The 27,136-nt window shown below is 41.4% G+C and overlaps 3 protein-coding genes across 5 annotated transcripts; 2 read left to right on the forward strand and 1 right to left on the reverse strand.

Moving 5' to 3' along the window:
- Positions 1-488: 488 nt before the first annotated feature.
- Positions 489-4,837, forward strand: sgk2b (serum/glucocorticoid regulated kinase 2b; the record flags this gene model as incomplete). The annotated part of the gene is given in 11 exon segments (XM_080039575.1): positions 489-555; positions 899-974; positions 2,858-2,915; positions 3,003-3,086; positions 3,143-3,274; positions 3,441-3,474; positions 3,477-3,540; positions 3,842-4,061; positions 4,154-4,309; positions 4,491-4,580; positions 4,697-4,837. Coding segments are annotated over 11 exon segments (1,122 nt in total).
- A 1,893-nt stretch (positions 4,838-6,730) lies between these two features.
- Positions 6,731-11,533, reverse strand: LOC307259372 (putative transmembrane protein 244). Its single transcript, XM_080039189.1, has 6 exons — positions 11,457-11,533; positions 11,038-11,123; positions 7,408-7,481; positions 7,210-7,335; positions 7,081-7,125; positions 6,731-6,983 (listed from the first exon to the last, which is right to left on the reverse strand). Exons 1-6 carry the CDS (start codon positions 11,487-11,489, stop codon positions 6,889-6,891), a joined length of 459 nt encoding a protein of 152 aa, XP_079895315.1. The 5' UTR covers positions 11,490-11,533; the 3' UTR covers positions 6,731-6,888.
- A 1,183-nt stretch (positions 11,534-12,716) lies between these two features.
- On the forward strand, positions 12,717-26,187 carry l3mbtl1b (L3MBTL histone methyl-lysine binding protein 1b). Of its 3 annotated transcripts, none has more exons than XM_080040156.1 (22): positions 12,717-12,839; positions 14,293-14,421; positions 15,293-15,488; positions 15,621-15,834; positions 15,929-16,058; positions 16,298-16,349; positions 20,358-20,452; positions 20,593-20,697; positions 20,817-20,952; positions 21,027-21,130; positions 21,237-21,388; positions 21,657-21,760; positions 21,904-21,989; positions 22,075-22,185; positions 22,276-22,390; positions 22,674-22,773; positions 23,223-23,414; positions 23,564-23,665; positions 23,756-23,820; positions 23,904-24,076; positions 24,367-24,429; positions 24,767-26,187. In XM_080040156.1, the coding sequence occupies exons 2-22, from the start codon at positions 14,311-14,313 to the stop codon at positions 24,893-24,895; spliced, it is 2,535 nt and encodes an 844-aa protein (XP_079896282.1). In that variant the 5' UTR covers positions 12,717-12,839; positions 14,293-14,310; the 3' UTR covers positions 24,896-26,187. The 3 variants fall into 3 exon arrangements, with proteins under 3 accessions (XP_079896282.1, XP_079896283.1, XP_079896284.1); XM_080040157.1 differs by having other exon boundaries at positions 21,039-21,130; XM_080040158.1 differs by lacking the exons at positions 23,756-23,820; positions 23,904-24,076; positions 24,367-24,429; positions 24,767-26,187 and having other exon boundaries at positions 23,223-23,474; positions 23,564-23,636.
- Positions 26,188-27,136: the final 949 nt, after the last annotated feature.

The following is a 27,136-nucleotide window of genomic DNA, read 5'->3' on the forward strand; positions in this document are numbered from 1 at the left end:
GTCATTTTATGTTGTATATTTGTTGTAGCCATGACATTAATTCAGTTATAAATAAATAATATAATTAATAGATTAGACACCTTTGGGCCTTGAAAAGTTATTTAAATGATACCATCAGAGAAATTTGGAGGGGAAATATCTCTTCGATACTGTACTGTATTTTAAAAGTAAACCATAGGCCTATGTTTTTTGTAAAATCTGATAACCTTGCCTATAGCTACAGCTGTCAAATAAATGTAGTTTACTTGAAATATTAGTTGGATGAGTTCGAAAGGTGAGCCTACTTTTGGCGCTCATGTGCGCAGGCGTCACATTTACGTCATCACCGATGGTACTTAAACGCAGCATTGCCGGTAGTAGGCGTCAGAAATGTCAACGCTATTTAAACTGAGCAGCAGTAGAAGTTAGTGCCCTGCTGCTTCACTGCCTTCTGCACTAACTTACCGCATCTCTCAGACAGTCACAGTCTTCATCCACATAATAGATAGATGACCGTGACTGAGGAGCGGCCAATGACCTATGCCAAAATGAGAAGGGTCGTGTCATTTTTTTCAGGTAAGGTTACCTTTCTATCCGTTTAAATATGACTGTTATTTACTATAATACTGTCAAGTAGTTGGCCTACGCTAGATTGGCATAGAAAGTAACAGTCAACACTGATTTACTAAAATCCTGCTACAACAGACGAAGTTAGAAAGAGGTGACCCTGACCCATACAGTATAAGAATGTTATATTCTTAGTAATTTATCAAGGCTTGGCTTCTCATCACAGAAGTTTGTGAGAAAGTTCCAAGAGGATACCACTTGGCTATAACCTCCTGAGTAGTCAAGTAGGCCTACAGCTGGTGAACTATTACATAAGGGGCTAACACCCCTCTTGCCTGTCTTTATACTGTAGTTCTGCTCAAGGGAAAGAAAATTCGCTTCAGTGACTTGCGACAAAAACTTGCTTCAAGTCAACAGCTCTGCCAACAGTAAGGCAGACAAAATTCATTGTGTACTACATTTTTACTTTGTTCTGAATGTATAAGTAAAAAAAATATTTTTTTCCACCTCCTGACTCAAGCCTCGACGCCCAGACAATCCTGAGAGCGAGAAAAGATGAGGGAAAAGGCACAGAGGGGATGTATTTTAAAAGAGTGTTGAGTGTTGACAGGAAGTCAAACTAAACCTGACCCCCTGACCGTCCCAACCCTATGTGCCTTTTTCTCTCCTCAGAGCTCGGTGTCCAAAGAAAACTTGCAGTAAATCCTGACGCCCCGCAAAAAAATTCAAGACAGAAAACAAGTTCTGCTGTTTTGCTTCTGCACGTTACCGAGCATTTATTTTAATCTGTAGCAGTCTGTTGAGATACACCTGAAAGTTACAGCTGCAATGAGTTAATCCCTTGTTTCTAATGATTATCAAGAAGACTGCATCTGCCAGTAAGAAGCTGTCAAAATTTTAATTAATATATTTAGGGGAAGGTGGGGTGATTTGTGCAACTTTTTACTCAAAGTGATTTTAAAGTGAGGCCTTGACAGTTATGTCTCCAACTCAAATATGTACATATATTTCAGGATGTTGTGCATCCCTGGCAATAAAAACTTTGGATCTGGAATAAACTGTTTAAGAAATATAGCTTTCGGAAAAAAAGTTGTCTTGTCGCATTGTGTCACAATGACAAAGTCACCATCATCATCTTTCTGGCCATCTGAACTCTCATCAGTGGTGTCGTTAAGTGGAATTGAGATGTCACTCTCTCCTGAGCTACTGTAGACTATCACTTTCTTTTGGTGACCAGCGTATACAGCCATGCCACTGGCACAACTCTCAGAAATGTACTTTGCACTAGTTGCTCCGTGCTTGTGGAACCAACTGCCACCTGACAAATGTGATTCCCCCTACATTTCTGCCTTTAAATCAAGGCTCAAAACCCATATGTACACCCTGGTGTTTCCTCCCCATTAACCTCTGCACTACTTACTTACCTCTGCACTACTATCTGTGTTTATGTGGATGTATGGGCTTTACGTCTTTTATTTTGGTTATTGTTATTTTACCTTCATTGTTTACCTACTGAATGCACTATGTACAGCACTTTGGACAGTGCAAACTGTCATAAATGTGCTTTTATAAATACATTTTACTTACTTACTTACTTATAACTCACCCAGGCCCTTGCGCACAAATCACCCCATCCCCAGAATTTTGGATAATAGGCATGATGCAGCAATTTAGGGTTGACATTGTGCTAACTATATAGACTCAAAGTGTAGCATACCAAAGCACTAAAACATGTGTCAAATGTTTTCAAACGTGTCTATAATTGTTCAGACACAATAATCAAAAAACCTTGATCATGGAAATTTTACTTTGAAAGGCAAAACACAGTTTTTTGAGCTTAAATGTGCTTATATCTTATTCCTTGTGTCTCCCTTCTTTACAGGATGAGTCAAATGGATGGCTCTTCTTAAATATGTGGTCACATTTCCAATTTCTTCCACGGTTTTCTAGAAACAAGGGGTTTTGCAACTTCCAAAATGCACAAATCACCCCACCTTCCCCTATAATATTTTTTTATATTTTTGACTTGATGATGTGACCATGAAGTAGAGTTGTTGTTAATGGATGGGTCATAATATTTGGGTCGTGTCACCCCTCATCCAAAGTATTATGGCCTTAGTTTTAGATTGTTTTACTTGAATTATTTGTACAGCTATAAGTATTTAAAAATAGAAATGTATGTTAGGAATAGGAATTATTATAAAGTAGTACAGTTTAAAAGTTCTTATTTGTCACATACACATAGTTACAAAGTAAAACATGCAGTGAAACGCACAACACATACAGTGTTTTTTTGTGTGTTGTTAACCAGGATGAAACCGCCAGATTTTGACTACCTCAAAGTTATCGGCAAAGGAAGCTTTGGAAAGGTAGGTGTTTTTTTTTCAATGGTGTGCATTTTTTGTGTTTGAGTTTTTTTGTTGGAACAGTAAGTGACACGGCTGAAACTTTTACAGGTGCTGCTGGCAAGACACAGAAAACATGGAGGCCACTTTGCTGTGAAAGTGCTGCAGAAACAGATGATTGTCAAGAGGAAAGAGGTAATCTACGTATCTATCTATCTAATATATCTATGTTATCTGTTGTGTCTCTGCAGCAGAAGCATGTGATGGCTGAGAGGAGCGTACTTCTGAAGGGACTAAAACATCCATTCCTGGTGGGGCTCCACTTCTCTTTCCAAACACCAAACATGCTCTACTTTGTCCTGGACTACGTTAATGGATGGGAGGTAATGTGTATAAAAATCATTATTTTAATACTGGCATTTCCTGTCATATCTTTGGTTTCTGACAGTGGACCTAACAAACCTCTAGCATTAAAACTACAGTACTTTGTGGAATTTCATTGCCATTCGTCAAATCTGTGTATGCGACTACTCACCTGTCTGTCCTCAGCTTTTCTACCACCTTCAGAAGGAGGGGTCTTTTTCCATTTCTATGCCGCAGAAATGGCCTTGGCGCTGGGCTACCTCCACTCTCTTGACATTGTTTACAGGTAAACACACACACAGACACACACATACAGACTCCTTTGCAAAGGATCTTGGCTAACCGCTTGCTCACTGTCTATGCTCCTGTTTGATTTATGCAGAGAAACCCCTGTTGAATGCTCACTTTGATTAGGGTGCTCTGCATAGAAAAATAGTTATAACTAAAAACCACCATGTCCCCCAACAACACATTCAAATTAAACAGTAAAGGAAAGCAACGTGAAAAAAGTTGAATTAAGTTGATGGACTATTTGTAGGAATCTTTAGACAAAACAAACACGTTTGTTCTGTCTGTTTCTCCACCAGAGACCTCAAACCAGAGAACATCCTGTTGGACAGCAAAGGTCATGTGATGTTGACTGACTTTGGTCTTTGTAAAGAAGGGGTGGCAATAGGTGGGATTATGAATACATTCTGTGGGACTCCTGAGTACCTCGCTCCAGAGGTGATACAAGGCCACCCGTACTGTCCAGCGGTGGACTGGTGGGGCCTCGGCACAGTGCTGTTTGAGATGCTTTATGGACTGGTGAGTGCAGTTGAAATTATGTTCTTCCTTTTCATCATAACAACCTTCTTCAGCATGGTCACAGTGTTCCATCTCCCACTTCTTTCTTACAGCCTCCATTTTATAGTCGCAGCAAAGCAGAAATGTTTGAGAACATACTTCGAGCTCCTCTTCAGCTGCATAGTGGGGCATCTCAGGCTACTCGGTCACTGTTAGAGGGACTGCTGGAAAGAGACGTCTGCAAACGCTTAGGGGGGAGCCGTGATCTTGTAAGTGCACACAAGAGCAAGCATTGGTACACATAGACACACCTAACCACAAACATGTCGAGGTACAAATAAAATGAATACTAGTGTGTTTACATAAACATTTAAGTTATTATATCATGTTAGGGTAAATTAACCTTTTTGGAGGATAACAATAAATGGTTTAAATTGAACGTGTCTGCAGGTGGAGCTGCAGGAACATCCCTTCTTTGCATCCATCATTTGGGATGACCTCCTGGCCAAGAAAGTTAGACCCCCATTCATCCCAAAAGTGGTAGGAGAGATTCAGAAATTAGATTTTTTAAATGCGTATATACAGTATATATAGATAGATAACCGTGTCACTGTGTTGATAGATTCAGTGTGTGTTTATTTCTCTTTCCTCACCAGTCCAGTCCCTGTGATGTCAGCTACATTGACCCAGAGTTCACAAAACAACCTCTCCCTGCCTCTGTGAATGAAAGGTGGCAGAAGGGTGCGACAAGCGAGGCCTTCCCAGGATTCTCCTTCATGAACCCAGTGGTTTCATAACCCCGCCAAATCTCTGAGTGTCTGTTAAATGATTTATTGTTTAACAGACAAAATCTTATTTACAAACACTTTGGCAAAGTTTTATTTTTTTCAGTATTCAGGTCAGTATTCCAACATGATAACGACCCCAAACACACCTCCAAGGTGACCACTGCCTTGCTAAAGAAGCTGAGGGTAAAGGTGATGGATTGACCAAGCATGTCTCCAGACCTAAACCCTATTGAGCATCTGTGGGGCGTCCTCAAACGGAAGGTGGAGTAGCGCAAGGTCTCTAATATCCACCAGCTCCGTGATGTTGTCATTAATGAGTGGTAGAGGATTCCAGTGGCAACCTGTGAAGCTCTGGTGAACTCCATGCCCAAGAGGGTTAATGCAGTGCTGGAAAATAATGGTGGCCACACAAAATATTGACACTTTGGGCCCAATTTGGACATTTTCACTTAGGGGTGTACTCACTTTTGTTGCCAGCACTTTAGACATTAATGTGTTGAAAAGGTATAATGAAATATTTGAAGAAATGTGAGGGGTGTACTCACTTTTGTGAGATACTGTATTACCTAGGGGGCAAAACCCCTTTTTTTTTGGAAAAACAGACATGGAGCGTTGTAAAAGGTTGTTCACCAGAAACGATATCCAGGACCTTCCAGGATCCCAACCTGGGTGGACAACCTGGTCAACTAGCTGCTGGAAAGCTACAGGGGGCCGACATAGAGCAAATCAGAACCACTGTTTAAGTGAATGGGGATGGGCTAATAGGGATTTTTTTAAACTTATAGATATCATTATGAAACTTTGCAAGTTGATTACTGACATTAAAACAACAACTTTTTGTATTACAGTATTTTCCAAAAAGTTTGAATAAATCATCAATATCTTACTAATGTATGCATTTGCATATCTGCAAAGCCCCAAAATCTAGATGTTGGACAAAAGCAGAGTCAATTTGTTTTTAAATTTTTAAAACAAAACAAGTGTCCATCTGCCTGAAGCTTTTCCTAATCACAGTTCAAATTTGATCAATAACCCATAGAAAATTAATTTTTTACACAGTTTTTTCCAAGGGAATGTCTAGCCGTTTCCTAAAATACCAGCTGGAGACTCCAAAGGGACACTTTTGGTCCATAGCACATGAAATGTAACTGTGTAAAAAATGTATTTTCTATGGGTTATTGATCAAATTTGAACTGTGATTAGGAAAGGCTTCAGGCAGTTGGACACTTGTTTTGTTTTCAAAATTTAAAAACAAATTGACTTTGTTTTCTTCCAACATCTAGATGTTGGGGCTTTGCAGATATGCAAATGTATGCATCATTAGTAAGATATTGATGATTGTTCATATTTATTTAAACATTTTCGAAAATACTGTAATACAAAAAGTTTTTGTTTTAATGTCAGTAATCAACTGGCAAAGTTTCATAATGATATCTATAAGTTCAAAAAATTCCCCATTAGCCCATCCCCATTCACCCCCATTCACTTAAACAGTGGTTCTGATTTGCTATGTCGGCCCGCTGTAGCTTTCCAGCAGCTTGTTGACAAGGTTGTCCACCCAGGTTGTGATCGTGGAAGGTCCTAGATGTCATTTTTAGTGAAAAACCTTTTACAACGCTCCATGTCCATAAAATCACTTTTCCCCCTGGGTATATAGTATATTTTTAGGTTATTGGTTATGTTAGATATCATAAAATGTGTGTGATATGAAATAGGCTGGTCACTATTTCACAAGTCCTAGCTATCTTAATGTGTAAACCATAAACACTCAATCAGAAGTTGAATTGTTTTTTTTAACACATGCACCTTTTATATGTTTAAAATTTACAACAAACGTGTATTGCAACTTTCCCGTTTTGATATTACATTCACAGCTTACAAATATACTGTAAGTATTTCTACTTGTAGTATTTACTTAAAAACGACATGATGCCTGCTTGTTGGCAATCCCTCAAACACAAATTGGACCCAGCTCAGACTTTATGTGCGATGGTGTGGAGACTTCACACTTCACAAGACTGTTTATGAAACATAAAATACACATTGCAGCTTTCTGTGTGTCAGTAGAAGCTGAATGAGGCGTAGGTCTGCTCGCTCTGGCAGGTGAAGTAGGCTATCAACTGACCATTGCAGATCATCAGAAACAAGCCGCTACCTATGAATAAACCATATTGTAGAGCATTAAAAGCAATTGAGCACTTTCTGTTAAATTAACTAACTTACAGAAAGGTTGCGAACGAGGTCTGTTTTACCTAAAGCCAGCCACCACTGCCACACAAGAGGAAACTCCAACATCACTGCAGCACGGGGGAAAAAAATCCAATTTCACAAGACATTCTGCAATTTGTGTGTGTGCGAGACATTGTTAGATTTCCACTCACCTAGGCTGGTGATCATTACATGCAGCAGTGTGACAGTGAAAGCATAGTCCCACACCCGCCTCCTCACCACTGCAGCAAACAAAAGGCCGCTGAAGAAGTAGGTGAGCTCCAAGGACAGGAGGTTCACTGAGAAAGACCAAAAATAGAGAGTGAAAAAAAAGTTCATGCTCATTGATTGGCTGCATTTAGTGCACTCACCTAGGTATTTGGAGTTGGATTCAGTAGGTTCTGTCTTAAAGTCAAACGGAATCAGTCCGTCAAAATGAACCAACCTGAAAAGAGGGAAAAACTATTATTAATAATTGCAAGGAAGTGTGTTAAGCCACTGTGAAGTTTAAACCAGCTCTTACATTGTTTACCTGGCAACAGGTGAAGGGGGTGTACAAATACAAATACCATGGTGGGGATAAAGTCATGTAAACACTGTTGCAATATTGGATCATTGGCAAGATTAACCCACTATAGAGCCCCAATTAAATATAAACTGTAGGCTACCTCAACCTGTTTATAGTCGATCCCATAACCTCCACCCATTAAGTACACAACCAGTGAAAACACATTCCTTGACCTGGTTTGCTATGTTATCAGTTATTTAAGAGCACAACATTATTAAAGCATGGTTAAAATAAAAATTAAAGGTGCTCCAAGGAACTTTCAGTTTGTGTTCATTCTTGCACCCCCTTTTGGACAAAAGCGGTTGTGTTTTTACTACGGTAACTGTTGTTCCGGGTGAGCGTACTCATGGCAAAGGCATTCAGAAAAACTTACATACAAATATTATTCTTTGCACTGATGGTCTGGTTTGCTGTGACATTTAATTTATGATCATCATGACTGTTTCAGAAATAAAAGTTATTCGTAGCAGGAAAATGTCAACTAAAATAATTAAATTTCTAAAAGTGTATTTTGACTGAAGACCCCTCTTCATAGGGGTCTCGGGATGAGGTAAAGATGCAGAATGGGTGTTGAGTCTGGTACAGGTCAGACATGCTGTTTTTAATCTATTAGATAATTGCAGTAGTTTCCATGGCACTTGAAATTTGGATGCAGATATGTAGACTAATCTGAAACTCCAGTAGACCTCCAGTAGTTGACCTTGGGGTGCTCAACGTTATGATTTCAAGACCACCTACCTTTATGTCTACTCAGGGCCGCTGCTCCCTATACGCAGAGTACGCAGACTGCGTAGGGCACCAAGTTCCTGGGGGGGCACCCCAAAAAAAAAAAAATTATAATTTTTTTCTTTTTTTTTTAATTAAAAAGGAAAAAGAGATGGTCCGGGGCCCCCCCAAAATAGTTTATTTTTTTTTAAAGTTCATGATAATCATTACATTACAAAAAATATATAAATTAGTTATGAACAGGCCCATTGTTGTTTTTTCTTAATTGTGTAACCTATCCAGGGGTGGATTACTGCACAGGCACACCGGGCACAGGCCCAGGGGCCCAAGGGCTCAGGGGGGCCCTTAGCCAGAGATACTGATAGTAACTTTTCATGTTGCATAGTCAAAGAGCTCAGTCACTGATGTCAATAACAGGGTCCAAAAAGGAATAGCCTAAATATAAATACTCATTAAAATGTAACAAGATAGAAATCATCATGGGCCCCTCAACTAGTAGGGGAGAAATACAAAAGCAAGTTAAAAACAACAGCATTAGTAGCTCTGTCTAAGGGGGTTGAAGGCCCCCTCACACATACACAAATAAACTTTATATGTGTGAATTCTAAATTGTTCATATCCACCCTTTATCTGTTGAAATGGGCCCCTCCATCATAGAACATGGGTCTGCAGACCAATCTACTGTTTTTACAGTTGCAGAGTAAAGAGTGCTACCTGTTTAAGAAAAATCTGAAAAATAATGTTCCTTCTGCATCTCAGGATTTGATATCTCTCTAGTCTCTAAAATTTCCTCACAAAGTGCACCAGATTGATGCATTTTACTTTAAAAAGGTAAAAAAATCCACCCACCCCCCAACAAGGTACAGGGTCCCTCCAACAATACCCCAAAATCCTGTGGGAAACACTGACTTCCTTAATATGTTTTTGCCATTAATTGTATGTATCCGTGTAGAAAATTCAGTGTACCTGACTGGATAGGGACAAGTGGGGGGCCCTTTAAGAGTGTAAGCCCAGGGGCCCATTATCTCATAATCAGTCTATGATCCTATCACTCAATTCCTTTGCAAAGGCAGTTTTTCCACAAGTTAAGCTATTCTTTCTGTTAGTAAATGCTGGCAAATGTGCCAAAAAGCAGTCGCAGAGATCTTGCAAGGGCAAAAAAATTTCGCTCGCGCCCTGCGGACGCGAGCTTCTGGGTGTTTTTTTTTTTGGGTGGGGGGGTGGGGGGGGGCATCACTGACAATTTCTGCTTAGGGCACCCAAAAGCGTAGCAGCGGCCCTGTGTCTACTATTTGTTAAATTGTATTTATGTAGGAGACATTATTTACTACCTAGTCTATCAGGCTATGGGAAAGTTTATAATGATGCTTTGAAGAGCTGGGGCCTGTTTCAGGTAGCTGGTTTTGAGGCAACCCAGAGTTTGTTCGCTCTGAGTTAGTGGAAACTCTGGGTTTCCCGTTTCAGGTAGCAGGTTCAGCGCGACCGAGAGTCAGTTACTGCGGCAACATACGCCGTGGGTCTAACCTGCTCGGGAGGTGGTTAGACCTACCCTGAGTTTGTTTTCACTTTACGCTGCAGCTCCGACTGAAGAAGGAGTGTCACTGTCACACGCGTCCCTGTACAGTTTGAAGCAAAATCACTCCACAGAAATCTCCATCGGGATGTTTTTATCATTTCCTGATGATTTTACGTTTGACCGATCATTTATCTGATCAGTAGCCTTGTTCTCAGCCCTCGGTCCGTTCATATAGGCGGCCACCTTACACATCGTGACATGCTCTACATTCAGATTAATAAACCTATTTGTATTGTATGCTTTTTAACGTCTGTGCCACTGAACAGATTTATGTCAGGTGGATTCGTGTAACGCTGCGGCTGCACGCGATTGTTACTGTTCACTTGTGCGATCCTAAAGTCACAGGCGAGCCCTTTTATATTCATATTATAGCCTAATATGAATATAAAAATTACATAAATAATTATATAATAATTTAAACTGTGATCACTTGAGGAAAATGGATCTGATAATAAATCAATCAGGCTCTTCAATGGAAACTGTCACCTTATGTGTCAGACGTTAATGTCTTTCACTCCCCATTTAAAAGAAGCGACAGTCTGTTTACTGCACAGTGGGCTATTAGGCTACAGCTTCCCAAATACAGCGAATATAAAACACTGTCAGAAATGCTGTGCCGCGCCAGCTTTATTACTTTACTGCTGATATGCGTAACTTTTTAAAATGGACTATGTAGGCCTATATATTTTTTCTGAATTGCCGAGGAGATTAGATCAGAGTTATGTGACAATATACCCGTTAATTCTTCTCCATAGGCTACCATAAACTCATTCGTTAATATTTCTAACTCCAGTGGGAGGAGCGGAGAAGTTTTTTTTTCTTTTTTTGAGAAGTGGAGAAGTGGGAGGATCACGCATTTGTTTCTTCTGTTTCCATGGTGAATCATGTTATCAGCGATCTATTGACGATGGCTTTTATGCACACGCTCCACCCAGAGTGAACACGCTCAGAGTTGATTAACCCAACGCTGATCCACTGTTCTGAAACCGAAAACCCAGAGTTGCTTATCAACCCTGCGCTCTGAGTTAACCAACTCAGAGCGTATGATTAAACCCAGAGTATGTAAAACCAGCTACCTGAAACAGGCCCCTGGTTCGTTCGTGTGTGTGTGTGTTTATGTGTGGATCTCACCTGAAGGCGCCAAAGCACACACTGCCAATCATGTAGAAGAGAGAGTAAAATATGAGTAGACACAGCAGCAGATTAAATAGCACGGTCTGTGGGATTGAGAAACAGAGGAGGAGAGTATTTCACAATACGGTGTGTAATGTCCAGTGACAGAGCAGCAGCAGCACCAACCCGACATAGCCTACTCCACTTAATGCAATATTAGCAACACCAACCTGGAGCTTTGTTTGCAGGCTTACATATCTTATTATAGGCTGTCAGGCTGCAGGGGATGTGCGCTGTAAATAAAGCAAGGCACACGGCGACACACTCGTTCTACTGCAAACCCTGACCTGCTGCATCTGTTGTGTATCTTGGTTTATTTTATCGCACATCCCACCAGAGGTGCATGCTAAACGGCGTGACATTAACTGTCCTCTTACCTTGGATTCGACCACTTTGCCTTTGAATGCCATATCATGGTTCGTAGCGCTACGAACCCTGGGCTACTTGATGTTATATATTACAAAAATGTCCAGGCTGCAGTAGCCTACGATCCTGTTAATCCCCCATCCACCCTCCCTACCCCAGAAACTTGACTTCTTCCGCCATCTAGCGACGAACACAAGAACCGAACCTGCACCGCCGCTTCTCCAGCCTAGCACTGAACTAATTTCACCTCGTTCTAGGGCGGCCTTTGTTGACTGCAATAAAGACTTACCTCACTGTGTACCTGTACGCAAGCAACTGAATGCCTTCTCGTGCATATCACAGCGATTTGGTGTTTGGATAGAGTAGATTTTCATCAAAATAGTGTGCTAAAATGGCCAGTAAAAAAAACTGCAGTCTTATTTGTAGCCTACCGGATAAACCATAACCGCCCTTATGTGGGAGGGAAGGTAAGCCTTTGCTGGTAATAGGCTACTTTGGTTGAATATAAATATTTGGACCCTACCGGTCCAAAATAATATTTTTAGTAGCCTATATTTAAAAGACTTCAGGCGAGGGAAATATGCCCATTGTGATATCACTATTGAATTCATGGATTAGCTGCCTGTCACATTAAAACACATTCAATGCGGGCTATAAAATTAGATGACTGGCTAGCCTGCTACACAGTGCGATTCACTGGCCTCTTGGATTAATAATTTCGGGCACTGTGTAACCCAGTACAGTGGTGTTTAATTGTAGTGTTTTGTTTGCGTTTCATCGGTCTTAACTCAATAGGCTAGCCTATTCACCTTGATCGACTGTTATTATCTTTTTATGGACCTCACGCGCACACAACTATGTGTTTGATGAGATACATCAGGCTACTCTTGTGTCGCACCGTATTCGCGTCGTTTTGGTTGAAAATGTCAGTTCGGATGCTTTGACCAGGCCAGAGTGTTATTAGACTCCTACAGTCAGCACCGGCCAACTACAAACTGATTATCGCCTTGTGCTTGGGTCGCGTGGACACATCTCGGTGGTAGGAGATTTAAAATGAGCAGCAAACGGCAGATTTAACTAGGGGAGAATCAACCGCTCCACAACGGCCACGAAAACACTGCGGTCCACTGCGCTCCGCGGACACTCGTACTTCTTGGGAGAAATAGTTCTGAGGCTGAGAGGAGGGGTGGGGGGTACGAGGTCCGGTCCGTCGGTAGAGCTCGTTATATCGTCACTGAAATGAGTTTTGGGCGTGTTGTAAGTGTAAACAGGCCCGGTATTGACCACCGATAGTAAACTGAACTTTTCCGAGGACCAAAGTTGTCAGGCAGCGCATCATACACGCATGCGCATCCCTCTATCCAGCTCTAAATAAGAGTTAAAACAGAAACGAGGTGAGTTCCACATTTCTAAACAATACACGCGTTAATACTAATGTATTGCCGTGAACAGGGTCAACATTTAAAAAGCCAGCCTTCTTGTGCAAATAAGCGTCAGTATTTCCTCTCAGATTTTAAACGGCTAGAATAAATCGTTTTTTTTTTTCAAGTTTCTATTGAAGAAATTAATCACGCAACAATTTTAAAGCTCGTAACATTCGTGTGATGTTATTGTGGGTGGGTGTGATATTTTGCGAAATATTGGCGTTTTGCAAAATTCGTTTCCTGTTGTTATTAACCGGGAAACTTATTTATTACAGATTGTCCTTAGCTGGCTGCATCCAGGCACAATGCTACGGCTAGCAGTGTAGCAACCCCCGTTCTGTTGAATGTAGTGGAGCTAGCTGACTGTTAGCTTCGTGTCAGCTTTAGCTAGCAACCTGGGGCTGACATTCCGTGACAAGGGGAAAGTGAAGAAAATACCCCGAATGAGGGAAAACACACTGTCAGGAAATTACACAGCAAGCGGTAGCCTTTGTTCAACACGTAGCGGCTCTGCACGATTTGTTTATATTGGTAACTTGAGTAATTTACATAGTTTAAACGTGTTGGTGGCCTCTTCCTATGCTCCGCCATTTTGTATTAAGACGAATGCTAATCATGGGCGCTCTTACATTCACTTTATTTATTGCCAGAATAAAACTGAGCGGCTCGGTGTAGATTCAAAGTAAATCCAGATCTATTAGCTCAGGCTGTTGTTCACTTTTCACATGGTTATGACCACCATGCAAACAGAAAATACCACCTTAATTCAGTGTAGAACATGCTTCAAGACTAAAACGTTATATCGCAATATTAGTCGGATTAAAACGCTTTTAAGTTAGGCCAGTCAGTGCGAATAACAATGTTCTCTTGACAATTGATAAACAAATCACCATCCCCCTTATTCATTAACAGGCAAACAGTCGGTTTTAGGAGATACTGTTAAAATAAGGAAAATATGAACTTGTGTGGTTAACTCAAAGTTGCGACATCTTTCCTCGTGTTTGTCAATGGTCCTGATGAAGGTTCACTCCAATGGGGCCGTTTGTTCACGTATTTGCCTTTTACTTGACCAGCAAAACAATATTATTATTGACAGTTTTGTCTGAAATCGAAGTGCATGGTGGATCCTGCAAACCGCCACACAGTCGCCCTCTAGCGGTGATGTTGGGCGATGCTGTTTACAAGTGCAGGTAGAAACTGCATTCGTCGTCGGAGCACTTTGTTGATAAACCATGGGGGGAAGAGGGGCTTTACTGTGGCATTAACGCACAGTCAACACAACAGCCTGAAAGCAATGCCATAATTTAAGTCAGAGTTGGCTCTAGACCCTTGATTTAACCTCTTGTTAAATTTTGAACATTTGTCAGTTGTAAGTGTATGATGACAATGTGTTTTTATATGAGCTGTTATTATGTCTTTGCAGGATATTGGAGGAGTGGGAATGACTGAAACTCCACCCAGTGATGGCCCCTCTCAGGGAGCTGAGTTTGACATGATGGGTGCTCTGGACTGGAAGGACGGTATTGCCACGCTGCCTGGCAGTGACATCAGGGTACGAATAGATTTTTGCTCCTGTCCAGTATCATCCCTGACTGCGTAAATGTCTGTGTACAAGTCTCTAACCACACAAAGATTGGTTGGAGAAGGGTTTTTCCTGGTGCATTTTATAGCAGAAGTGCGCCACCTCACCTGAAATTAAAACCACCTCTGCTAACTTTCTAAAACAATAACACATTTTTTTTTAAAGAAAACATTATCTTCCGGTGTAAAGAGAGAGGGCTATTTCACATAAGTTATGCCTTTTATTTAATAGAGTGACTGTTATTTAAAGGTTCAGTAAGCGGAATGGTCAGTTTAGCTAACTTCCTGTCAGTGACTGCAGTTAGCAGTCCACTCCCTCATCCCCACGTCACCACATTAATGCACTGCGGTCTTCAAGCAGCGAGTTATCTAGCATCATCTCAGATCCGTAAGTGTGATAAAACATGATAAAAACCATCAAAACAGACATTGGGAAGGATTTTTACCTGCTCCGTCATTGTAAGCGCATGTACTGTACACATTCACCCATCTGTCGCTCTGCACGTGCACCGGCAGTGAGACAGGTGCCAGTTTGTAGCGTTCTCTCTTCTGATTGGTTATAAGTAGTGGGATCCCCGAAAAGTTTATTTGCAGATCACATGCAGAGCGGGTGACCGGCTTTATGAAATGAGCACACTATATAAGTGATCACTGTATGAATAAAGAGCGATTTAACACTTATATTAACATAAATAAAATAGCTTACTTCACCTTTAAGATGCCATCCACTAACTATATTCAGGAGGAATCGAGATCAAGGTGGCACCTCACCTCTAAAATTTCCTGACAGAAACCCTGATGAGCATGTCTGTTTTTTCAGTTTGTCTGTCTGTGTCTTTCAGTTCCGCATGACAGAGTTTGGGACTCTTGAGATTGTCACAGACCTGGAGGTCAAAGGGCAGGACGTAGATCCTAAACGTGAAACCTTGGACCCAGCTCAGTCTCACACTCCAACCCCTCCACCAGAAGGCCAATCACAGACCGGCATAGCCACAGCCCCAGCCAATCAGAGTCAGCCGGGATCGTCTCAAGCTAAAGGTAGGACAGCACATGTTTAACCCTTACATCTTTGTTATTGTAAACAATTATCAGAGTTGTCTTTCTATGCTTCACCTGTGTTATGTATTGTGAACAGTTTCAACCCTTTGTTCTGTTTTGTGCCTCCTCCAGCCCCAGGTCCTGTGCTTCTGTCTTTAGAGGAGGGCCCCAGTATGGAGGGCCCCAGTGTGGAGGTTGGTCCCAGTGTTGAAGTTGATTCTAGTGCAGATGCGAGCCCTAATGGGGAGCTGTCAAGGTGCCGGGCCTGTGGAAGCAGTGTTCCTCGAGATACCCTCCTGCAGGGAAAATTCTGTAGCTCCGTATGTGCCCAGCCCTCCAGCGGCAGGTGAAATGACGCTTCTGGTATTATCTAACGTCTCTTTGTTCAGATTATTATTTTGTTTTGTCGTATAATCACAAGCACATTTTTTTTCCTGCAGGTCGTCTCCAGGGGAAGCAAGGGAGAGTCAAGCGGTTGAGGGTGAGAGGCTGGGTAAACGTGTGCGCAAAAAGAGGAAGATCTACATGGATTCTGGTGATGAAGAGGAAGACAACCAAGAGGAACCAGAGGTAAGGAGCATATGCTCAGCGTCTCCCGTTCTGTTCCTTTTCAGAGGTGCAGCCCCCTCAACTGTTCAGTTCTGGCCATAGGCAATGTCTTGCTGTGATAATGTATTTTTTTCTTCACTTTCTTCTCATCATTAATCTCTTCCTCTTCAACTAGAGAAAACAAATAAGAAGATTGGTGGGAAAAGAAGTATATAAAAATTCCTGTTTATTAACATTTTCTTTAATTTCCCCTTTTATAGGAAAAAGCCAAGACTACCAAAGGCAGAAGGGGTGCCAAAATAGCCAAACTGGGTATGTTAGACTGCTGCCTGTGTTTTTTATGCCCCGTTTCCACCTTAAGTCCCATGAACTCCTTTTCAAGGAACATAAAGGTTCCTGTGGCTCGGTGTTATCTTAGTTATCACCTCGGCCTGAAGTTAAGTTTCTTTAGTTAATTTACATTGAAATTCGTTCTTCGCATATCCCCTTACCACACTTCAGTGTGGGTCAGAGCGCAGGGTCAGCCATTACGGCGCCCCTGGAGCAGTTAAGGGTTGAGTGCCTTGCTCAAGGACACAATGGTAGAGATGGTGAGCACCATAGATGTAATACCAGCCACCACTAGTCTTACAAAAAACACCTTGGTCGGTAGGGATGGGAATCGAGAACCGTTTCTTGTTCAGAACCGGTGCCGAGTCAACCAATTCCTTGGAATCGTTAACATGCCTGCTTAACGATGCTGCTTATCGGTTCCGCTCGTTGCAAATGCATCATGACTTCAGACACGCGCTGCTTTGTTTTGGTTCAGAACGCAGCAAACATGACGTCGAGGCAGAAGCACTCTAAAGAGTGGGTGTATTTCACGCGAAAAGGCGACAATACGGCCACTTGCAACAATTGTAAAGTTTAAATTTCATCAAACACGCAAGCGCGCAGACTGCGATCCTGACGGTTAAACATTTAAACGTCCGCTGCCTTACTAGTCGGCACCAGAATTGCCCATCACTTGGATTTGAACATAAAATTTATGAATTAACGTGTGTAGGCCTAGATGTGGGCAAGTGAAAGGGGGAGATACATAAAAAGGCGAGAGCAGCATAAAGCAAAGCAAAAAGGATGTCTTTACCGCTGCCAAAGGCCCGCTGTTTACTCTCGTTCATCAGCTGTTAAAATGCTGCCTTTACGCACGGCGGTGGAGACAGACCCAAAACAACACACAGCGGGACTCGGCGGTCCGGTGATAAGAAAACGTTTAACAAGACACTTTATAAAGACAGTAAGACACACTTAAAATAACGCTCTCTGCCCATACAAAAAGCTCTGCCTTGGATTACTTGATGCAGCGATCGATGTATAAACCCATCCGCTACGTGTGTCTGATGACGGGCCATTATATTAATAATAAACAGCGCGCTCGTCGCTGGCGTGGTGAAGAATAAGCAAAGCGATACATTCTCTTTTAGCCTTTCTGGCGAATTTATTCTCTTCTTGAATAGCCTACATGTTTAACAACAACGTACAACGTGACAGTTTGACCTGAGGCGTTCCTTCCACGGACCTATAAGGAAAGGGTTCCTTCACGTGAACGTAGTGACATCATCACGTTGCCCTTTCAGAGTACGGGCGCAATCATCATATAATAATAACACTGAACATAAATTAAATATCTCGTATCCTTCCTGAGAGGGCAAACATGATGATTTTTCTGCATAAAAATGGTTAATTTGCCAAAGTTGATAGTTGGTCTTATCTTTTCAAAAGACTTGTTTATATTTATTATGTCAGTTGAATTTGGTTTCAAGTGCAAATGAGCACTGTTAATATTCCAAAAGGCAAAAGCTCTTCCTTGACTGTTTTCAGTCTGTGTTTTTAGTTTTTAGGGCACATAATGGCATTTGGGCTTAAAAGCCAAACATTTATTTTTTTGTTTGGACCAATTAATGTGAAAATTGACAATTTCCTAATCCTCAAGTAGCCTACTCTTGATAATCTTTCAAGGCACAGACTAGACACCTCTGATCAGATATTAAAGAGAGATAATAAAAACAAACTAATTTGTACTTATTCTCTCACCCAATGAGAATCGATAAGGAATCGGATCGATAAGCAGAATCGGAACCGGAATCGGAATCGTTAAATTCTTAACAATTCCCATCCCTATTGGTCGGCCACCTTTTCATCAGGTGTGTCAAACTCATTTTGGTCCAGGGGCCCCTCTGATCTCAAGTGGGCCGGACCAGTAAAATGATGGCAAAGTAAAGTACGTATGTCAACTCCAAATCTTTAGCTTTGTTTTTCAGTAATATGCTTTGTCATTCAGCCCAAATTTGTAGTCTACATTATCACGGGTTACAAGGGATTTAGTGTTTCAGTGTTCGCCCCAGGAAATGTCTTAGTAAAGGTGGCCGCTGCCCAGGGGAATAGGAGGCAACTTCTACTGTTTTGATTTCTTTTTAAATACAGAGGTTATTTATCGTTTTGGAATATGTTTCCCATTTGAAAACATAAAAATAAAGCAGCATTGAAAATGTAGAAAATAAATCTTGTCAAAATAACTTGGTTGAAATTAGGACTGCAACTAACGATTATTTTGATAATCGATTAATCTGTCGATTATTTTCTCGATTAATCGATTATTAATCGATTAGTGTTTTGGTCCGTAAAATGTCAGAAAATGGTGAAGAAAATGTTAATACATTTTCCAAAGCCCATGTTGACGTCCTCAAATGTATTGTTATGTCCAAAACACACAGATATTTCAGTTTACTGTCATAATAGGATTAAAAAAAAAAAAAATTAATTAATTAATCGTTGCAGCTCTAGTTGAAATAATAATTACCGTACAATGTGTTTTCCCCTTGAAAATAACTAAATGCATATCTCCAAAAGTCAAAGACAGTAACAGTGTGGCACAATCTGTAAACTTACTGAAACGTGCCTGGGCCATCACTCTCATGCATTCATCAGACTTCCCTGTTCTGTCTCTGCTTTTTAATACAGATAGGTTGTGTTGCCACGGTGATGTGGAGTCTTAAACTTTTACTGTACCTGAATCCCAAATATCCCCAAAGAGCAGCGCTGGGTTTATTTTAGCCACCAGTTCAATGCCGTCTTGTTCCTGCCGAGTGCATAATGTAGTCACGTGCGTCGCCGCCGCGCACGCAATGCCGCACACACAATGCCGCACACACACACACAGAGCAGCTGATAGAGAAACGCTTGGAGACACGTGCACATTTATTTACTGCAAATCGGGGCCTTTCGCGCAGTTATGACCATGCACAAGCATAGATTGCGCTTGATAGTAAATTAATTGTGCAGCACTAAAAATATATATATATTTTTTTTTTTAATATTTTTTTTTTTAGGTTTTTATAGGTAGCTGTTTATTTCCTGGGCTCTTGTTATGTCAGTGCACTCTGCTGGACAAGTGTGGAATTTCTTCCTTGTTTTTTTGGATGCCCCCTAGCGGCTCCAGTGAGCATTTTGGTTATTTCTTTAAACATTCATAACTCCTCACAGGAATGGGCTAGAGACTTACTTTTTTTTACATCGCGAGTGCCGGATCTGGAAATGGAAAAGCAGTAAAATATACCTGCACTGCACGTCATTTTATGATGCATTTACTTAATGTTGAGTTTCGACAGAATGAGTGGGCCTCAACAGATTATTTATCTATAGATTTTTGCATAGAGACATGAAAAAGCCAGGACTGGTGAGCTGAATAGTGTCGCTCCTGATGCACTCTGTGTGTCTGCTCCATAGACTGCATATACACAGCTGCCCTAATCCTTTAACACGGGCGTAGAAAAAAAGCAGACACAAGTGAGGCAGATACAGGATGTGTGGCCCAGGCATTAGAGATGGGTTGTGCTTTTGCTGATAGCTTTTTATTATGTCGCAAATTGAGTAAATCCAAACTAGGAAATTAGACGATCGCTCAACGCAAAACCAGAGTTTTAAACATGGCGGGTGAACTGCTGCGAGTAGGTAACTCAACCAATCAGAATTATTCAGCACTGCAGCCCCGCCCCAAAGGTTCCTGAACCTTTGTAAAGTACTACCTTTCCGAGCAGGGTCTTTTCCTGGGGTAATTTTAGTTCCAGGAACTATGGTTTGGAATGGTATGTTTTTTTTTTCTTATTAAAACTATCTTTACTTTTTTTCTAATTACCTTCTTGAAATGAAAAAAATTGTAACAGTTTCACGCAAACTGAAATTATCTGAAACTGTATGTTTCTCATGAACGGCGTGTTACAGAGGACCTCATGCACCAACTACAGAATAAAACAAAGTTTATTTTCTCTGCACAACCCTCAGTGACTGCCCCACCCAATAAGAAACGGGCCTGGAGCTGGCCTGCTTACTTGGAAGAGGAGAGGTCCATAGCTGCTCCTGTGAAACTATTCAAAGAGGTACTTTTTCCCCTTGATACACAGGCCCAATTTTATGTTTTTTTTTTTTTTTTTTTTTTTACTGCAACCAGATGGGTTTGTTTATTTGGTCTGAGTTAAGTCTAATCATGACTGTACTATGATGTACATTTGTCCTGCAGCACCAGTCGTTTCCTCAAAGCAGGAACACTTTTAAGGTGGGAATGAAGCTGGAGGGTCTGGACCCATCTCACCCATCTCTGTTCTGTGTACTCACTGTGGCTGAGGTATAGCTTCTATTAGTTGTTTCAGTATAAAAAATACTATGTACATACAGTATATCTCTGATCCCTGTTTATAATTACGAGTTTCACTAATCTGTGCGTTTTGTCCCTTTGCTCTTCAGATTCAAGGTTACAGAGTAAGGCTCCACTTCGATGGTTACCCAGAGTGCTATGACTTCTGGGCCAACGCCGACTCGTGGGACATGAAACCAGCTGGCTGGTGTGAGAAGAATGGACATAAGTTATTGTTGCCTAAAGGTAGTTTTGCACTCACACAGGCACACAAAGTGACACACCTTTGCATGATTTTCTATACAATCTTCCTGAGAAAGTTTGTCTTGTAGGTTGTAAGGATGGAGAGTTTAACTGGAGCATGTACGTGAAGAACTGCAGGGGTCAGCTGGCCCCAAAGCACCTTTTCAAGAGCCTTAATACAGTGAGCATTAAGCATTCCTAAATATATAGACTGTAGATCCATCACATTGTTCCTAAAATCATGCTATAAATATGATCAAATTCTTATTATTTATTTTTTACTTTAGTCTGTGACTCCGTCCGGATTTAGAGCGGGGATGAAGCTGGAGGCGATTGACAGGAAGAACCCGTCATTGATCTGTGTAGCAACCATCACGGCTGTTGTTGACAACCGACTGCTCATACATTTTGACAACTGGGACGACACGTATGATTATTGGTGAGAGCCTGGTTTAAGACTGGAAGAACGGGTATGAACCAAAGATATTAACCAGTTCCCTCGCAGGACGGTCTTAGCTGTAGTGTGTTCTACTGAGGCTGTATGACATCAATGTGGTGCCTTCTTTAGATATGGAAAACTACTGGGAAAAGTTGGACCAACATGCATAGCTACAGAGTTTATGCATTAAGTAGAAAAAATAGTAAACTTTTTTATTTTTTTTATATGTTTCTTTAGTTTGTTTACCAAGTAATAATTTGTTGTCAAGGTGCGACGCTAGCAGTCCATACATCCATCCTGTGGGATACTGTGAAGAGGCTGAGCTAACTCTAACCACTCCAGCTGGTAAGACACAGACCAAGACACACGTGGGTCAGTATAAACTATCTTAATATACTGTAGGGCCAAATAATGCAAAATTAAATGTTAGTTTTTCAGCTTGTAATAGCTGTGTTAAGATGTGTACCTTCTGCAGTGACTGAAGGATCTAATGAGTGTTTATGTCCTCTCCTCAGAATACAAACAACCCAAGAGTTTCTCGTGGGAGAAATACCTGGAAGAGACGGGCACGCAGGCTGCTCCCGCTCGTGCTTTTAAACCGGTACAAAAACACAAACACGCAACGATAACAATAACGTGATCAATAGTAGTCTGGATATAGTCCTGTCATTTTTCTCTGCTTCCAGCGACCTCCACATGGCTTCCAGTACGGGATGAAAGTGGAAGCTGTCGACAAGAGAAACCCCATGCTCATCCGTGTTACAACTATAGTGGATGCAGAGGACCACCGACTTAAGGTACAAGATGTCTCCTTGTCAGGATGTGTCTTGACTTGCTCAGCTTAGGTCTAATTAGCTGTCCCCCACCCTCCTCCTCTTCTCATAAAGATTCATTTTGATGGCTGGAGTTTGGAGTATGACTACTGGGTGGAGACAGACTGCCCCGATCTGCACCCTGTGGGATGGTGTCAGAAAACTGGTCACCCGCTGCAATACCCCAACGGTGAGACACACTCTTCCCGCCAGTCCTTCCTAGTACTCAGTAAGGTCACATGAGGTTTCTTAGGAGAAGGAACCAAACTTTTCAACAGATGAGTCAGCAGCACAGTTTGTTTCTGCCTTCATTTACTACATGGATGTGGCGGTGGAAGGAATCTGTAATGAGTTGTTACTGGAAAGTTTCTTGCAGTTTTTTTAACACTCCTACGTTTGTGTGTGTGCGTGCTTGTGTGTGTGTGTGCGTGCGTGCTTGTGTGTGTGTGTGCGTGCGTGCACATGCGTTTCAGGCTCAAGTGATTTAGTGACTGCCCCAGGACAAGGATGTCCTACCCCAGGATGCAACGGGGTTGGCCACATCAAAGGACCTCGCTATGGGACCCACTACACGTTAGTAGCACATACTCAGTTTTGTGCTTTCACAGACCCTGGTTTATATTTTGTTTCCCAATCTTGGTATCTTTTCGGAGATATATACGATTGTTTTCCAAATGTCTTTCACTCCCTTGTGAATATATTTTCTAATCTCTTTTTTTCATATCGTACATATCCAGAAGCAATGTCTTTTCTCATTTCTAATCTGTCTTTGCGGCATCCTGCACCCCAGGTCAAACAGCACATTAATGGTTTAATTAACCTCATGTTAATACAGGAGGAGAAGCAAGACTCTTAGTGTTCTTAAATGTTGTCTATACTTGTGTGGGATGCCAGCAGTGTGTTGCTTATGTGTGTGGGAGTTTGGAGTCATTGAGTTGATTGTTAATTGCTTTTCTTCCTATTTGTTATGACCTATTTGTTTGTTTCAGGCCTGCATAAAGTTTGTGTATCTTTGTGTGCAGTCAGGTGAGCTGTCCCTACTCGGAAATGAATCTGAACAAGGATAGCTTGCTGCCAGATCGCCTCAGCGGAGAACGGCCAGTTGCCCTCAGTGGACCTCAACCTCGCGGGCGACGCCCCGATCCTCACACAAACACCACGACACAGACCTCTTTAACACCAGACCAGCCGGAAGGAGAAGACTCTCAGAGCAGGTTTGAGCATGGCCAAGGCCGCCACTCTACAAGATCAGCATGAACACACTTTGAAAACCAGTAACAATCCCTACAGAACCTCTATCAGTGTTTTGCATGCAACTCTATCCAGTGGTCTGGACCTTAGAGTGGGTTATCTGTGTTGCTAGGAAACCGCTGACAGTGGAAGCTGAGCGTTCAGGGCGCACCAGCCAGTTAGAGCCACCAGGTGGAGCAAGTGAGCAGAGCCACAATGGAACGAGACCTAAAAGGTACAGCCAGGAGCCCATGACACCAATCTGTGCAGGAGATGTTCTCATGTATTAGAGAGTAACTTCTAACTTCTATGTTGTTCTTTTCAGGTCTGCTCCGGTTCCCAAATACCTGAAAATGCACTACGTTAAGGAGGAGATTGGCGACAGTAAAGGTGTGAATGTAAAATGAGATGTAATAAAGCATGTCAGTCATCACCGCACTCCCACTGACTCTCCTCCTCTTCCCTTTCCTTAGCCTCTCCAGATGCCATCTCTCTCCAGCAGGCCCTCCATGAGTCCGTGTTTTCCCCCGGCCTCTCTGCCTCTCCCCCCCACCGGGTGGCTCTCTGCTGGGACAAACACTGCCAGCTGCTGCCTGAGGTCCTGGGGCTGACTGCCAAGAGAGTGGCCACTTGGAGCTCGGAGGAGGTCAGACATGCTTAAACAGTCACACTGCGCCAGAACATGAAAAGCAGACATACTCCTCATTCAGCATGAAGGGATCCTGTTGTTCAGGGAAACTGAGACTCTGCATGAATATTAAAGGAGAGCATTTCTGGTTGTTTCGATGAATTGTTGCCCTGTCTCTGCCTGCCAGGTTAACAACCGAGGTTCTACAAACACATACAAGGCCCTTTGATTAGTGGATACACACTTATTGATTAAAACGTCCTGAGTTTGTGGCATTTTACTGTAATTTCATTGTCTTTGTTCATCAGGTGGCCAGTTTTGTAAAAGGACTCCCAGGATGTAAGGAACATGCTGCTACATTTAAAACGGAGGTGAGAACTTTATTGCTACGAAGGATTTCAAGATCCAACTAATGATTACTTTGATTTATCGTATCAGTTTTTAGAATATGAGACAAAAATATATATATTTTTTTTCTAATGAAAGATTCTCCATGTGGCTTGTAAAAAAAACTGTTCATCAGGTGGCCACACCACCTTAATGGTTGTTATAAGTCAATGTTGTTTGCCTCCCATGATGTGGCAAATAAGTCATTCATTGCAGGCTTGGCGATGGTTAACATGGATCAGCAGTTCAAAGTAACACAATCTGTATTAGTCTGAAAAAAAGAGACATATGAAGTAAAAACCTTTCTTTCTTAATTTTTAGCAAATAGATGGTGAGTCCTTCCTGCTGCTCACCCAAGCAGACATTGTTAAGATCTTGACAATAAAGTTAGGACCTGCCCTGAAGATCTACAACTCCATCCTCATGTTGAAGAACGCGGACGAAGAGTAATTTCACAAGGAGTCACTAGCTGCCTCCCCCAGTTCCCTAGGCTCTGGGTACATCAACACTTAGCAAAATACTTTTGATAAGATCGTCCAGAGCAAGTTTGATCTGTCGAGCTCTGCGTCAGTGCAGCTACACGAGAGAAACAAGTGGAGGACAAATTGACAAATGCCCATCTCTCCCTCCTCTCTCCATGATGGGACGGTACTGATCAAGCTAAGGCAGGAAAGTTTTCCATGATACCATGAGGATTCCTCGACTTATATTGTGTTTGTTTACTGAATGTTTCAAAAAAGAAGAAGAAAAAAGTACGTCGGCACCTTCAACGCTTCTTAACATTGTACAGTTTATGATTAATTTCTGATGCATTTACTGTTTTATCTGAACTGTAATAGTGCTTGAACTCAGAGAAGATGGAACAAGCGTGTTTGTGCTTTGTTGCTTTTTACTCAGCAACTGATACATTTTTTTTTAAAGCTGCAAAATACAATCGTGAGGCAATGAGGTTTTTAAATGTGAAACCTGGTGGAGCAGAAGCACTATGTAGTTCAGCCTTTCTCCTTTAGATGGAGGACATGGGCCTCTCCACAGGCCCAAGGGCAGGAGAGTTTGTTTAAATTGGAGTTGGCTGCAGTTTATACTAAATGGGGGGGATGGTAAAAACTATTTGTGTTTGTGCAGATGTGACTTAGTGTGAGTGAAATATGAGCATGTATTGTCCCATCAGCCCATGTGTGTTGCTTCTCTGGTCAGGATTGTTTTCTGACAGAGACGGGCTAAGGGCTAAATGTTTAATCAAGGACACTTGCAGTATTTTAAGGTGGAACAAGACAATGAACCAGTTCTGTTCTGCTTTTTTTTTGCGAAGAGAACGGCACATTATATGAAAAGATGAATGTTTAGCAAACAAAAAACAGCGTTTAGTTTTGTTGATATTGATTATCTTGTACATCATTCACATTGTAAATAGGTAAATAGTATACAGCTACAAAAGGACTGTCCTCCTTCCTTGCTAGTTTACTAAAGCTTGGTTATGCAAAGGCTTGACATCTGTCTACAGGGACGGACATTGCGACAGTGGAATAAAAATAACAAGCCTCAATTCATACATGGATTTTGAGAAAGCAAATCAAACATTGTCACTGTTTTTGGAAATCAGCGTGTACTTAAGAAAGTTGGAATGTGTACATCAGCAACTGTTTATATGCAAACAGCTTTTATTTATGTATTCTAATTTAAGGGGTACGCCGTTTTGGCTCCGAGGTAGCTGTGGCTGTTGGATGGAATGGGTGAAAATAAATGGGATGCAGTTCCTGCTGTCCTCGTTTGAACTAAGTCATTTCAACACACAGATAATGTTTCTTGTACTCTTTGAAGCTGGAGATGATTCATGCGAGGTAAGATAATGTATCAAAACTGCTTTAACTGGGAGTTTTCTTGATCTATTGACGGGAGCTCAGTAATGTTTTTTGTTTTTGATTTTTTTAAGATAATTTTTTGGAGTAGCGTTTTTAATTTAAATTTTAGGACATCTTCTTGGTGTTGTCTCTAGAGCTGAGGATCAAAGTAAGTGGAGTAACTCAAATACTGCACTTAAAATCACAGATTAAAAATTCAAGGGGAATTAAGCACTTCTTACCCCACAACAGTTAGTTGAGTGTATTGACGACATACGAACAATCAAAAGAAAAACTGCCATATAACTTTATATAAAGTACTATAAATTGTATAAAAAATGTCCTTATCCAGTGATGCATCTGAACTAATATTCTAGTGTCTTCAATATCAGTCACAAGTGACATTTTACTGCAGAACGAGTACTTTTTCTTTAATACTCACATTTAGCTAATAATTCTTACTACTTATTACCAATATTGTTAGTAGTATCCTTTCCTAAAAGTAAAAAATATAATACCTTCAAGCATTAACATTTTTTTTAAAGCATGGAAATCTTCAGCAGAACCATTGATCTGAGAGCCTACTTTCTCATATACTATATACTGTATGAATTTATACCATGCATTCTTCTTCCTTGTCCAAACCTGGTTCCTCCATTTCCCACAATGCAACACGTCCACCGAGATTCAAGTGTATGCTCTATTGGTCTGTCTTGTACTATCTATGGTCTTTGCGAGACTATGCTCTATGTAACAACTGGGAACGCTATTATCAAACAGAGACTAGGAGCTATTTTTAACAACAAACCAAAATATTTTCTTCATTTTCAGACTTCCAGTCTTCAGACCC

Source organism: Ammodytes marinus, assembly GCF_949987685.1.
Source record: "Ammodytes marinus genome assembly, chromosome: 13".
Lineage (NCBI taxonomy): Eukaryota > Metazoa > Chordata > Actinopteri > Uranoscopiformes > Ammodytidae > Ammodytes > Ammodytes marinus.

Bases quoted from the DNA above. Each gene is read 5' to 3' on its own strand.
- LOC307259372 (XM_080039189.1), bottom strand. From the start codon at position 11,489: ATGGCATTCAAAGGCAAAGTGGTCGAATCCAAG. The intron at 7,482-11,037 runs GTGAGATCCACA...CCCTCTTTTCAG, and splicing joins GTGTGCTTTGGCGCCTTCAG to GTTGGTTCATTTTGACGGAC. The intron at 7,336-7,407 runs GTGAGTGCACTA...GGTCTTTCTCAG, and splicing joins ATCCAACTCCAAATACCTAG to TGAACCTCCTGTCCTTGGAG.
- l3mbtl1b (XM_080040156.1), top strand. From the start codon at position 14,311: ATGACTGAAACTCCACCCAGTGATGGCCCCTCTCAGGGAGCTGAGTTT. The intron at 20,698-20,816 runs GTATAGCTTCTA...TTTGCTCTTCAG, and splicing joins GTGTACTCACTGTGGCTGAG to ATTCAAGGTTACAGAGTAAG. The intron at 20,953-21,026 runs GTAGTTTTGCAC...TTCCTGAGAAAG, and splicing joins TAAGTTATTGTTGCCTAAAG to TTTGTCTTGTAGGTTGTAAG.